The sequence below is a fragment of the Miniopterus natalensis genome, chromosome 7 (genome assembly GCF_054644295.1).
Source record: "Miniopterus natalensis isolate mMinNat1 chromosome 7, mMinNat1.hap1, whole genome shotgun sequence".
Lineage (NCBI taxonomy): Eukaryota > Metazoa > Chordata > Mammalia > Chiroptera > Miniopteridae > Miniopterus > Miniopterus natalensis.
In genome coordinates, this window is record NC_142087.1 from 67403464 (window position 1) to 67418458 (window position 14995).

The 14995-nt window shown below is 38.6% G+C and overlaps 1 protein-coding gene across 1 annotated transcript in view; it reads left to right on the plus strand.

Annotated features, from left to right (window-relative positions):
• WDR7 (WD repeat domain 7) overlaps positions 1 to 14995 on the plus strand; it is a 273398-nt gene that overhangs the window by 14419 nt on the left and 243984 nt on the right. Inside the window, exons 2-9 of the mRNA XM_016223510.2 lie at positions 2611 to 2782; positions 5567 to 5673; positions 7211 to 7289; positions 10588 to 10762; positions 11677 to 11753; positions 12572 to 12691; positions 14166 to 14311; positions 14646 to 14748. Coding sequence (XP_016078996.1) covers positions 2624 to 2782; positions 5567 to 5673; positions 7211 to 7289; positions 10588 to 10762; positions 11677 to 11753; positions 12572 to 12691; positions 14166 to 14311; positions 14646 to 14748 — 966 coding nt within the window. The 5' untranslated portion in view covers positions 2611 to 2623. The remainder of the gene's footprint in view (positions 1 to 2610; positions 2783 to 5566; positions 5674 to 7210; positions 7290 to 10587; positions 10763 to 11676; positions 11754 to 12571; positions 12692 to 14165; positions 14312 to 14645; positions 14749 to 14995) is intronic.

The following is a 14995-nucleotide window of genomic DNA, read 5'->3' on the forward strand; positions in this document are numbered from 1 at the left end:
TTATAAAAAAAACTGGGAATTTGGAGACAGACATGCACACAGGGAGAACACCAGGTGAGCATGCGGGTGGCCTTCTGCAGGTCAAGGCGAGAGGCCTGGAACAGATCTTTCCATTCTAGCCTCAAGAACTGTGAGACAATAAATTGTGTGTTTAAGCCACTCAGTTTGTGGTCACAGCAGCTTTAGGAACTAATCCAGTCCCTTATGAAGATCCTTAATTGCCTTTAGTGAGAACTCTGAGATTCTGGTTGACTGTCAGTTCTTGATTTTTTGTGAGGATGTAGGGATTTGTTTTTTCCTAAACCCTTGTAATTAATTTAGCCTCTGGAGAAGCTGAGTTAGAGATTGATGTGTTTCCTAGTGACATAAGCCATACCTTTACCATGTAATGGATGGGCATTTTCACTTGTTTTAAGGACTGTGCAATACACTCTTCTCCCAGGGTTTCTTGAGTTGCCTTGTCACTTGAATGCCAGAATGCCCTTGCCTGTTGCATCAGAGCCGGCACAACTCTCTGTAGCACACACATGCCTCAGTCCTGGATCTGCATATTTGCACTCTCTTTAAGCCAGACAGTATGCACTGAATATGAGTCCTCAAATAGCTAGAGGAATTGTGTTCTTTCCAGATCTCACTGTACTGTGCTCCATGCTGTGAGCTTATTTAATTGAGAGAAATCTTCTTTGGGTGCTGTAGTTTAAAACTGAGTGTTGTCACCATGGAAAAATGAACTCCTTCCAGATTCTCACTTTGAGAAAATCATTGTTAGATGTGTTATTCAGCCAGGAACATGCTGTACCAAGTTTATTAAAATTAGTTCAGTGCTTTGTTTCATTTTCTGGTATCAAATAGGGATATGGGAATAATGGTGAGTGTCATGGTAGTTTATGAAACGGTGAACATGGTACATACAGGGTTCTGTTAATAGAAAATAAACTTGGGGTTTTTTTCTTTAAGTATCTTTTTTATAAATTGATTTCAGAGAGAGGGAGAGAGATATAGAAACATCAGTGATGAGGGAGTCATTGATCAGCTGCCTCTTTCATGCGCCCTACTGGGGACGGAGCCTGCAATCCGCGGTAATGGAACCTTGACCTCCTGCTTCATAGGTCAACACGCAACCACTGAGCCACGCAGGCTAGGCAAATTTTTTTTCTTTAAATGCATACGTTATACTTATAGCAAAAAGAAGAAGTTTGGGGGGAAAATACTGATGAAAGCCATGTATTCTAACAAAAAATAAAAGATGTGATATAGATTGTTTTTAGAAAACATTCCAACGTCAATCATAATTTTTTACTGGCCTAATTTACTAGTGATTATTCTTTTTTAAAAAAGATTTTAGTTTTCGTATAAGGAGTGTAGGTAGTAGTCTAAAGAAGAGACTTTTGCGAAAAGGACTAGCATTAAGAGCATGGCTATCAAGTTAGTTTCTTTAATAGAAGGTAGCAGTTCCTTTGAGTATTACTGAAAATTTCTTAGGAACAGTCTCAGCGTTCTAAAGAGTCTGTAGTTATACACATACACATATTTTTGTTGTCACTTAAAAATCTTAGGCAGAAAGAAATTGCTAGAGTGACATTTCTTTTGATTGACCTCAGGCCTCTAGGTGACCCCATAGTGTCTCATGAGACCTGGCAGCCTTCTTTTTTCTGTGGAGGTCTCTTTGATGGTTCCAGTCTTCATTTCTTTCTAACTACGCTGAACTAGTGTTTAGGTCTTTAACCACACAGTTAATAACACTTAAATCTAGTTGTTTCACCAACTAGATCTCAGTTTTGTCACATGAAGGAATAATTTCTTATATTTGTGCTTTCCTATGAGAGGAGTACTCCAGTCTATACTGGTTAGTTATTCATCTCAAATTTAAAACTTTTTACTAGAACTAAATTTTTATTATGCAGCAAGGAGTTTGAATGAGTTTCTCACTGAACATACTCTTTTTAATCTTTAGAACTGTGAAAGAACACTGGGTTTTTCTTTGGCATTGATGTTTAATACTGGCTCAGAGACTTAAAAAGATTCGGAGACCTCACTTATGGTTGGCAGCATACCAGAGTAAGAATGTGGTCTGCAAGATCATCTGCCTAGGTTCTGATCTGACTTCCATTACTTTACTTTCTCTCTGTGACTCTTTATGACTCACTGTCTTTACTTGTGCAAGAGGAGTGACAGTAGTGGTTACTGCATGATTTGTTGTGAGGATTAATTGAGGTTTAAATTAGGTTTTATATATACAAAAATTAGATTTTATATATTTTTGTATATGCATCTATTATTATATATGCTTAGAAAAATTTTTAGGCTTAGGAAGTTCAAGTTGGCCTCAATAATAAAAATGTATAATGTGTTTTTTGTTTTTTAAAAAATATATCTTTATTGATTTCAGAGAGAGGAAGGAGAGGGAGAGAGAGAGGTGAAACATCAATGATGAGAGAGTCATTGATCGGCTGCCTTGCCCACAACCCGGGCATGTGCCCTGACCGGGAATCGAACCCTGATCGCCTGGATCCTAGGCCGATGCTCAACCCCTGAGCCACGCCCGGACAGGCTGTAATGTTTTAGAAGGAAATATTGTAATGTTCGTCATTATTCTGTTACCATTTCCAGGTCTGAAAACACAATGGCAGGAAACAGCCTTGTTCTACCCATCATCCTTTGGGGTCGCAAAGCACCGACACATTGCATCTCTGCGGTACTTTTAACAGATGACGGGGCCACAGTCGTAACCGGGTGCCATGACGGGCAGATATGTCTCTGGGATCTTTCAAAAGAATTGGAAGTGAGTATGTGAAATGCCTATTGTGCCTTTTTTTAAAAAAAAATGTATCTTTATTGATTTCGGAGACAGGAGGGAGTGGGAGAGAGAGAGACAGAAACATCAACTATGAGAGAGTCATTGATCAGCTGCCTCCTGCACGCCCCTGACTGGGGATTGAGCCCAGAACCCGAAACCCGGGCATGTGCCCTGACTGGGAATCGAACAGCCATCCCCTAAATCACAGGTCAGTGCTCAACCACTGGGCCACGCCTGGCCGGGCCCTATTGTGCTTTTTAAATATAAGAAACTACTTACTTGAGAACAACACAGATCTAGAATAACACTTGGCCTCATCATATATTTTCTGCGAAATACATCTTGACTAAAGTTGGTATTATGCGGATTGTTTACATTATTCATCAGAGTTGGCGTCTGCTGGCTTTTGGCTCTTTTCAAATAATATCTATCCTAAGTGGCATAATATATTACATGTATAATTTTTCACAAAACTTTTACCCATTTTGAAGGAGGCTTCCAAAAAGATTAAAAAACAATTAAAGTGTACATTTTGTTGTATATACTTTGAAAATCATTGTGTATTTATTGCCATTCTCTACTGCTCTGGATATGAGTGCACAATGTGCTCTGCTCCTAAGACCTCTTAGTGGACAGACTAGGAAAATAGGAGTTGGGGACATACACACACACACACAGAGTTCACTTGATAACCTCCAATTCCAGTATCATACCGCAGGGTTTATTCTACTTTTCTCTTTTTTCATATTTTTAGCCTCCCTTTTCTGACAACTCTCCCCAGAAATTTTTCTGTAAAGGGGACCATAGAAAATGGGGTGATAGCTGGCCTGGAATATAGTGGCAAGAAAGTTGACTTTTTAAGTAAATTTTTCTTTTTTTTTGATAACAGTCTTACTGAGATAAGATTTGCATACCATACAATTTACTCATTTACAGTGTACAATTTGATGATTTTTAATATGTTTAAAAAGTTGTAGAACCATTATGACAGTCATTTTTAGAACATTTCATTACCTCAAAAACAAACCCTGTACTCTTTAGCTGTCATTTTCAATAATTCATTCCACCCTAGGCAACAACTAATCTATTTTTTTATCTTTTTCTTTTAAATATGTTTTTATTGATTTCAGAGAGAGGAAGGGAGAGGGATAGAGAGACAGAAACATTGATGATGAGAGAGTCATTTATCAGCTGCCTCCTGCACAACCCCTAGTGGGGATCGAGCCCCCCACCCAGGCGTGTGCCCTGATTGGGAATTGAACTCTGATCTCCTGGTTCATGGGTCAGCCCTCAACCACTGAGCCATGCTGGCCGGGCTCTACTTTTTATTTTTATAGGTTTGCCTATTCTGGGCATTTCATAAAAATGGAATTATGTAATATGTGAGTTTTTTTGTGTGACTGTTTTTTTTTCACTTAGCATAATATTTTCGAGGTTTATCCATGTTGTAGCATGTAACAATACCTCATTTCTGTTAATTGCCAAATATATTCCATTGTATGGGTATGCTCCATTTTATTTGTCTTTTTATCAGTTGATAGGCATTTGGGTTGTTTTCACTTTGGCCGTACTGAATAATGCTGCTGCGAACTTTTGTGTATGAGTCTTTGTGTGGACACGTTTTCATTGCTCTTAAGTATATACCTAGGTGTGAAATTGCTAGAACTGGAAAAATGACCCCCACACTTGGATAACATGTAAAGACTAGCTAGGTTAGGAGGTTGCAAAGTAACTAGAAATGAGGACTGATAGCAGACTTAATATGAATCGGCAATGCAGTGATGAGAAAAAAAAATCACACCACATTTTACTGAAATGATTATAAGCAGTTAAGATTTAACTTGTGAGCTCTTAGAGACAATCCTCTTACTGCACGGATTTCACTAGAATGTTGTATTTATTTAAGTTCAAGTAAGAGGGATAAAAGTGACTGAGGGGCACGTGAGAAGTTGAAGGAGGCAGCTAGGAGAGAAGTATATCTCTTGACAGACATTGAAGGAAGTGGACTGTTTACCCAGGGAGGAAAAGAAGGTTAAGTAAAAGGTGGCTTCGTTATTGTCTTTTGATATATATGGAGGGTCTTCTTAAGTGTTATACTTTCTAGCAACTGCTATTAAGGACCAGTAAGAAGAAATGCAGCGTTCAGCGGGAAGGCACAGAATGCCTTCTGTAGAGGTCATGGTATCTTCTCTTTTGCTAGGAAAGAATTCAAAACTGTAGCTAAAACTTTTGCCATCCATATCTTGGTCCCCATTTACCTGTGAAAAGGGCACCCTGGCCTAACCCAGTGGCAATAAAATGTTGGAGAAATGGCAGAAGCAGTAGTTGAGTGAGTACCTAGAGCGATGATCTTAGTAAAGGAGGATACTCTGAACTGTGCTTTTAGATCAGTGGGGCTGTTATTTAAAAAGCAAGGGAAGTTAAATTATTTTATATGCTAATTCACATTCTTAGCCTGATTTCTCAGTATACCCTAGCTTAGTGTTTAAGACCAGCTGCCCTGGCTTGAACCCTGGCTCCATCACCCTCAGAATGATACAGGGCAAGTATTGTCACCTCTCGGTGCTCCAATTTCATCTGCAGAACTACTTGGTAGGGTGATTGGGAGCATGAAATAGGTGGGAGTCACTGTTTTATTATTCTTAGTTTTTGGTATTCTGAGCAAGTCTTCTCAAATCTACATCTTTATATTTATATAAATATTTAACAGGACTCCTAAAAAAAAGGATTCATTTTTAAAAATGTGACACCATGTTTGCGTATTTCTAGGTTAATCCTCGAGCACTGCTGTTTGGCCATACAGCATCAATCACCTGTCTGTCTAGAGCGTGTGCTTCTAGTGACAAACAGTACATTGTGAGTGCGTCTGAAAGTGGGTAAGCATTTCCTCATCGCCTTGTCCCTCAGGAGTCCTTATTACAAATGGTGCCAGTGTATCAGTAAGGAGGGAAGGGTTTTTCGTTTGTAGTATTTTAATAAATGCTTCAGTTGTCTAAATTTAAAGATATTTGAATATGTGGTTTTAAAAATGTGCATTTTATCTTTAGTAATGATTTTTATAATAGTTTTATTATAATTTATTTTTATGTCTTTACCTTGCTTTTGAGAAACTCAGAGTACCATAAAAGTTAAAGCCGGGCATTAGTCCCCATGGCATTGTCATTGAGTTGGCGGACAACTCTGAGAGTTTTAAAAAACCTGGTGGATGCTAGGCTAGTGTGAATTTGGTAGGTGAAGCCATGGAAAAGTTCATACAGTTATATTGATGTATGTTAACACGCTAGTGTAACCACGTATATTCCTGAGTCTCAGGATATAACTTGCTTTTGGAGAAACAGTTCATTGGACAGTAGTTGTAGGGTCCAGAGTGTACGGAAGTTTCAAAACTTTTTTGGTGCTTAGGAAATTGTATATTTACACAATATGTTATTGAAGAGAATTATTTAAGAAGTTGTCTCCTCCACCCTCCTCATAATTTTATGAATTTGAAAAGAACCTTGTGTAACTGTTTGGAAAAAGAAGAGTCAGCATCAGGTAAAAATATAGTACCTTTTAGTCAATTAAAGAACTCACATTAGAATACACAGTCTAAATAGATGGAGCTTTTTTTGAAAAATTGTTTCATACCATGTGAAATATAGGAAAGGGCATTTCAAAGAAAACCCCAATAATATCTGGATAACTGCATTTTATTAATGTTCTTTTCTATTAAAGAATTAAGTTTATTTCTTTAAAGGACACATCATTGACATTTCTGATTTTGAATGTTGTGTCTTTGTTTTGACACATAAGCTGTTTTGTTTGTATGCATTCAATAAAGCTTTTGCAATAAATACAGAATCAAAACTGGGATGTTATATTTCACTTGAAAAAGGTTTGGAATTCCTTTAACTTTAATTTTTATTTGTTTTTCTGCAATGCTAAATTTTCTAGCTATGTTGATAACCATCTCAGTGATATAAATTAAAAGATCATTTCTTGTTTTTGTCATTTGGGGCTCTGCTCTGCTTTGTTATTATCCTATCTCTGAGGTTGAGGTTGAGGGAGTAGCCACTGTCTGAAGCAGCCAGTGTCTGGAACGAAGGCAGAGGAGAAAGAGAGCTCTGGAGGGCCTTGCATCGGTTCTGGCCAGAACTACTCACAGAACTTCACCCACCGAAAGGGAGCCGGGAAGTGTGATCCCACCATGTGCCCAGAGAGAATGTGCACCAGGGCAGGGGTGGGCAGGTTGGAAAGGAGGTTGGGGTGGTGAGTGGGAGGACTAGAATTTTTGATGAATAGCACTAATTATTATACACTACTTTTTCTGAAATATATCAGTTTTAAGGGAAGATTACTTTTAAACCACTGCGACAAGGTTGAACAGTGCTTTTAAAAATCTGATTTAAAGTTAACTGTTATTTTGTTTTATAGAGAGATGTGTCTCTGGGATGTGAGTGATGGCAGATGTATTGAATTTACAAAATTAGCCTGCACACATACTGGCATACAGGTGAGTATCTCTTTCTGTAACTGCCTAAGTCAGCACAATTACTATAGGCATACAATTACAAATATTTTTTAAGCATTGACCTATCTTTTTATATGAAAGCTGGGTGGAGGTGAAAAGAGGACTGGAATTGGAGTAGTGAAAGTGTTCCTTATATGATGGTCTGGCGGGGGAGAGAACAAGCAGAGGAGACTAATGGGGAAATACGTGACGTAAGCCTAGGGCACTGCCGCTCTGCCGTCTGATTGTCCTGGGTCCCAAGTGAGCTAGCTGGGCGAGTCCTCTCGATCCTCCGTAAGGGAATTCCTTCTTGCAGAAGCCTTTAGAGTGTCATTGATGACTGACACGCTCCGACCCACTGTACAGATCATATCCTCTTTATTATTTGTGTAGTTGGTCCTTAGTATACTTTTTGACTTTCCAGCTCTGTAGAAGAAATGACCATTTCATATGCTTGGTTTACACAAGAATTTACATGGGAATTTATACTTTCCAACTTACATTCCTAGTATTCTTTTTGCTCTTTCATAATTGTCAGGTTCTTTATGCTTCTGTTTACTTATCATTTGCTGGGTTGAGTGTTGGGAAAATTACAACTATGTAGAAAATATGATTTATGTTCTCAGTGGGGAAGGGGAGGGAAGAAGAAAACTCACATTTATTGAGCAAATACTGTATGAGCATTTCTTGTATGTCATTCTGTTTAGTCCTTCCCACATCCTTATGAATTAAACAGGAGTGTATAATTTTACACGTAAGGAAACTGAGACCCAGACTGATTAAATGACTTGTCCCTGGCTCACATGAGTCATTCCTGGTTCCAAGATCCCAAATCAAGTTTATCTGACTTTAGGGACTTTGTTCTTTCCATTACATCACACTGCCTCCCTTAAAATAACAAAAACAAAAACAAATCACAAATACAATAATTTGTTGCAGGAAAAAGCCTTTTGTGCCAACACAAATTAGAAAAACAATGGAAAATGTTTGGGGGGTGGTAATTAGCGTGGTAAAAGTCTTTTATGATGAATTCTTGGCCTGCCAAAAGCCTTTGAAAATTTCTTTTTCAGTGCTGTTGGGTGTATGCTTTTTATTTAAAGGGCATAAATTATTTATTTTTTTGTCATATGAAGAACCATCAGGTTTACAGAGAGAAATGGGGTAATAAAATGATGTAGGGTCATTGACTTTATAGATTAATTGAAAAATTATATATAAATGTCTTGAGCTCATTGGATATAAGTGTTTTGACTGTCACATAATTTTATGATTTAAAAACTTTTGGTTTATATTTGAGGAAAAATTATCTTCTTCATTTATTCAACATTTTTTCAGTGCCTACTATTTATCAGATCCTGTATTAAGCCTTCTGCATTTAAATTGGCAGCTGCCTCTAAGTGGAAGATGCTTTTTGGTGGGTTCACTAGTGTTTGACAGTTGTTTCCTGTGTGTTCTTTACCCTCTCAGGTCTAGAAGCAAGTGTTGTTTTTTTATACATGTAGAAATGGTAAACCTTGGTGACACTGGCACTTAGAAATCACAAAGAAATGCCAGCTTATTAAACTTACCACATAACAAATAAGGACATCCCTTTTTAAAAAAAAAAAAAAAGATGTCTTTATTGATTTCAGAGAGAGGAAGAGAGAGGGAGAGAGAAATAGAAACATCAATGATGAGAGAGTCATTGATCCACCGCCACCTGCACCGCCCCAGACTGGGGATCGAGCCCACAGCCCGGGCATGTGCCCTGACTGAGAATTGAACCTTGATCGCCTGAATCCTAGGTTGATGCTCAACCGCTGAGCCATGCCTGGCCGGGCGCATCCCTTTTTAATATTTGGAAAACTTGTTTCTCCATTCAGGACACTTTCTTTGCCAGTATCAAAGTGTCTTAAGAAGCCAAATTAGTGTTCAAAAGATTGTTTGGGAGTATAGCTTTAAAGCCCAAGGTGAGAGGCACTTAGGCAGGCAGGTCTGATGAATTACCTTGCCCTCGGGAGAGAGCTCTTCTCCAGGTACTGTCCGGCACATGGCTTCCCTGGCTGGTGCTGGGTGATCAGTGACAGTTTGTTCCTCTGCACCTGTCCTTTGCTCCTTGACACATCCTTCCCTTATAAGGGTCAAGGTTACCTATGGTCACACTATTATATGGGAGTGCCCGGCAGTCCCTGGGGCCTCCTATGTGTTGTTTTTTGAATCAATCTTTCTTAAAGTTTCTGTGGTGCTGCCTTGCACTTGCTGAATGTGCTCCATGGTCTGATCAATGTTTATGTTTAAGCAGTTGCAGTCCTTCTTATGCAGGGTACTCCATATTTGAGGAAAGATTGTATTTCTGCACATTCAATGTTGAGCTCTGAGAACAGGGCTCATGGGTGTGGGAGCAGATTGACCCGGGTTTTTTAGTAGTGCCCCCGTTGTGGAGTGGTTACAGCATTGCCCTTTGTGCTGTGGCTAGATCGCCCTCATATGATTCATAGAAGGTCCACTCCTTGGGAAGTGGTCATCTGGATATTAGACGTCTTTACCTTCTAAAAAGCCTGTAGTGGAATCAGTCTAGTAAGAGAGTTCTATTTCATGAGGCTAAGGGAAGATGGGTCCTTGATAAGTCATTGGTCTTGTTCTGAGAGCTGTTCTTCCTCCACCCTGTGGTGCATGGGAACTGATCTGACCCTTTAGACATATTCTTGGCATGAGTAACATGTAGCTTGTGATTGTATTGATTTTTCTTCTGTTTTTCGTCCACAAACTGTAAATGTGTACCATGAGAATGTTTAACAAGTTGTCTCACACTCTAGCCTGAAATAACACTTAGATTAATAAGAACTTACTTCGGATTGTAATATGTTTGAAGAGCAACATCTTAACTTCTAAATTTTATTTGATCATAACTAGTGATTATAATCCTATACTCACCTATTCCCATTCATCTAAAATTCATGTTATTTTTGTGACCAACCTTGAGCTTCCCCCTTGCTTTGGTTCCCAAAGCTGATTTTATTCTGGTGTTTTATTGCTTCACTCAGCAGTCCTGTTTTGGATGCTGCAGGAAGATAAAAACGAATTATTATCATGAATTCTCCAAGGTAGTTTAGGGGGGTAGGATTAGGAAAAGGGCGTTTGTCAAGTATTTGAAATACTCAGGTAACATGTGTGTATGTGTACACATAGATATGTAACGTAGGCCATATGTTACATGTCTGCAAGTATTATTGAAGAAATTGAGCCTCGTGCTAAGCTTGATGAATGCATTGAATCAAGTGTCTTAAGTAAAGGAGAACATTTAAAATCTTTTTCCTTGTAGTTCTATCAGTTCTCTGTTGGAAATCAGAGAGAAGGAAGGCTTTTATGCCATGGCCATTATCCCGAAATCCTTGTTGTGGATGCCACCAGCCTTGAGGTGTTATACTCCTTAGTATCAAAGATATCTCCAGACTGGATTAGCTCCATGAGCATCATTCGATCCCACCGAACACAAGGTCAGTGTGTGGTGCCTTTTAGGCCCTCAGCACTATGACTTACTGGTTAATTCACTGTAGAGCTCTGTCATGTATCATGTATTAACATATTTGGTTATATTCTTCTATTTAAGAAATAACTAATTATTTATGGCCTGTCTCTACCTTCATAAAGGAATCTCTGATTGGATTAAGATTTAAAGTATTAGAGGGTGGCGGTGATTTTCTGCAGGGAAGGGCAAATAGCTGAACCCCTGTAGAACTGGTGGGAGGAACCATAGTTTCACCTGTGTATTTCTTGGGCCTGGTTTTGTCACTTGCTTAAGAGGCATAGGATGTGTTTCCATTTTATGTGAAAATAAGGAAAAGGAAGGGGATTGTGCACAGTTAAATTTAATGGAAGTTCCTGGTATGTTTGCTCCCTCACCCAAAGCTTATGAATTTAGGTTTTATGTCATGTGTTTCTCTTGATCACAACCTATGGAGGGTGTAATGTGCAATAAAATGTCAAGAAGACAGGCAAGGTAGGTGGGGAAGTGGGTAAACAAGTGCCTTGAAGAAATAAAGTGAGTCTGCTCATCTATGATAAATAACTTAAAATTATGAATTTTGAAGATAAAAGTTCTTTGTTCACATAGTGATCAAGAGCACTTGAAATTATTAAAAACTTGATTACAAATAAAAAAATGATTTAAAGTGGCTAGAAACAGTTTTCCCTTGAATTCCAAATTTTTGGTCATCTCAATTATGTTTCAAAATCTGGTTTCTGTTATTTTATGAAATATAGAATTATGTTTTTATGCCAGTTGTAAAACATATTGTTATTTAATTTAATTAAGGCAAACCATGTTCCATGTTACTGTTATAACCATGTTACTATTTAGAAACAGTGTATTGTATTTGTAACCTTGGCTTTCTGTTCCTTTTTGGCTTAGAGGACACAGTAGTAGCACTGTCAGTGACTGGCATCTTGAAGGTGTGGATTGTTACCTCGGAAATAAGTGGCATGCAGGTGAGACAAGTGAGACTGGATTAATTTCTCTTCTTATGGAGTCTTAAATTTTAGTAATGATAGGTGCCTTCTTTTCTTAAAGAGGAAGGGAAAGCTAATCTTTTTAATAGTCTTATTGACATAGTATAGAAGATCCCGTAGAATGCTGTCTCTGTAAGTAGGTTAAGTTTTTCACTTTTCATGGTAGACATTTGCTGTATCAAGGATAGAAACAGAGAAACATATTGCACAGGCTAGGAAGTAAAGAAACATATAGAAAAGGTGGAATTTTCCTCAATGCTTCTATTTAAGTTAAAAGGTAGTTTGCCCTAGAGAAAAAAAAACGAAGCAAATCATCACAAAAAAGTATACAAAGCCAATTTTGGTTCTCTACCTCTGTTCTTTGGGCTTGAATTTCTTGATACTATTTATAGGAAAGCTGGATCAATTTTTTGACAATATTGGTGCTAATCTCTTGAGCTAGGGAATTTTTAGACATTGAATCTAGGAGGAATTGATCAGTTTTTTAAAACTTAAAGGCACATATAGCTACGGAAATTAGGGTTGACTCAAAACTTTTATCATCTGTTATTGCTAGAGTGATGATACTGATTCTCATCACTATTTTAATCTTGAGTAGCTTTGTAGCAAAGGTGTCATGCCCAGATGTGTGTTTTTTTAATGTACTTTTATTGCTTTTTACTGTCTTGGTTCTCATGTAAGGGGCTAAAATCATGACCATATCAAGTCTTTATTTCATTTTTGTTTTCTTTATCATTGTGTGATAATTTTAATTAACCAAGCCATTCCTATAATTTTGAAAATCTTTCTCTTTTCAGGATACTGAGCCAATATTTGAGGAGGAATCCAAACCAATTTATTGTCAGAATTGCCAGAGCATCTCTTTTTGTGCATTCACACAGAGGTCACTTTTGGTTGTGTGCTCCAAATATTGGAGGGTAAGATCAGTACATAAGTAAGAAACTGCGTTTTCACCCTTCCATGTGTTGGTTTATCAGACTCCTGAAGATAAATGTCAGGAAAAGTTTGGTGCGAGAGTGTTTTGACCATTTGGTATCACCTGTGACTTTGATGTCATGTTTTGAGGTGTTGGGATTGGCCATATATAGTCATCTTGTTTGTTTGTTTATAGAATGATTCAGTTAATGATTATTATTCTGTTGACCTGATTTCTGCTTTTGCTCCTGTTTTAGTTGTTATCTTGTCAGTGTAACATAATCAGCAGTAGTGAGTTTTCCGCAGGTTGACGTATCTTTGCAGGTTGTTATTATTCCCAGTTGCCATTCTGTCCTGACTTCTTGGAGTCAGGAACGTCTTCCTTCATCACTTCAGAGCTGGTGAAGGATTACATTGCTTCCACATTGCAGACTTTAATATTTTCATAATAGAAAAAGAGCCAGCCTGCCCTGACCACTTGTACCAAAGCTGCCCATGTATTATTTCGTTTAATCCTTACAACTCAGAGGGGCAGTGTATTGCTTATCTAGTCCTGCATAATAAAACCCACTCCCACATAGCAGTTTAAACCACAGACACTTATCATCGCCCATCTGATACATGCATCACCACCCCACCTGTGGGTCAGCAATCCGGGCACAGCTCAGCTGGGTACCTGGCGCACGGTTTTCACAGGCTGCAATCAAGGTGTTGGCCGGGACTGCTGTCTCATCATAAAGCTCGCCTCGGGAGGGTCTGCTTCAGAGCTTACTCACATGACAGTTGGCAGGCCTCAGGTCCTCCTGGAGACATTCCTTCCTCTCCATGCGGGCCTCTCCGTAGGACCAGTCACAACATGGGCTCTCCCTCAGAGTGAGTGCCCCAGAGAATGTGTGGCCAAGACCCACCTAATCTTTTCTTTATTTTTAATCTTTATTGATTTCAGAGAGAGGAAGGGAAAGGAGAGAGAGAGAGAAACATCAATGATGAGAGAGCCATTGATTGGCTGTCTCCTGCACACCTCTGACTGGGGATCGAGCCCTCAACCCAGGCATATGCCCTGACCCAGAATCAAACCTTGATCTCCTGGGTCCTAGGTTGATGCTCAGCCGCAGAGCCACGCCCGGCCAGGCCTAATCTTGGAACTGAGATCTCATCACCTCTCCATGTTCAGTTGTCTAGAAGCAGCCACAAAATCCAGCACACACTTGGGAGAGTGTTAACAAGGGTGTGAATGCCAGGAGTCGGGGGATCAGTGCAGCAGTCCCAGCGGCTGCCTAACACAGCAGGAATTCATTCACTTTCCCCATTTTGCAGATGAGGCGATTGAGGCATAGGGGGATAAATAACCTGTCGAAGGTTCTAAGGTGGTGGAGTTGCTGGAGTACAGCTCAGGTGGTCTGACTGCAACAGCTCTCTTACTACCACACTGTTTACAACACAGACTAGGTTGTAAATTTCTTCTCCTTCCTGTAGGTATTTGATGCGGGAGACTATTCCCTGTTGTGTTCAGGCCCTAGTGAAAACGGACAGACATGGACTGGAGGTGACTTTGTATCGGCAGATAAAGTAATCATTTGGACTGAAAATGGGCAAAGTTATATTTACAAACTACCTGCCAGGTATTCAATAACTAATAAGTTAGGACTTTAATCAAAAGCAAGATTCTGAATTTGGGGTATAATTGGGAAATACGAAAACATGTATAGTATCAATACTTAATACATGTTAAAAATACTCAGAACTTAAGTTAGACAAGTAATTCCAGTTTAACGTCTAAGTACAAAAATAGGAGGATTTTGAGATAGGGTATTTTAATGATGTTCATTATTCATTGCTAAATTAACTATAATTTATAAATCCATTTTTTGTTCATGTCAGATGCCTCATCACATGGCCTGACAGAATATTTAATGTCAATATTTTAACTGAATATTGTATTTTTCTCATTTTCAGTTGTCTTCCAGCTAGTGATTCATTCCGCAGTGATGTGGGGAAAGCAGTTGAAAGTTTAATTCCTCCTGTACAACATAGCCTCTTGGATCGAGCAGATAAAGAGGTAAAATTCTTCAGGTATTATTTATAATTGTTAGTTACGTTGCAAAGTTTTCATTACTATATTTTTTGCTGTCTTTTGGTAGCTAATCATTTGAAAGGTTCAGTACAATTTAAGATACTGCATTAGACATTGTAAAATACTTTGACATGCTCAATTATAAGCACATTTTTAATATTTGCATATCTTAAAAGTAATATGCCTATAATACAGCACTCACCATTCTCTGAGAGTACAAGTGATCTAATAC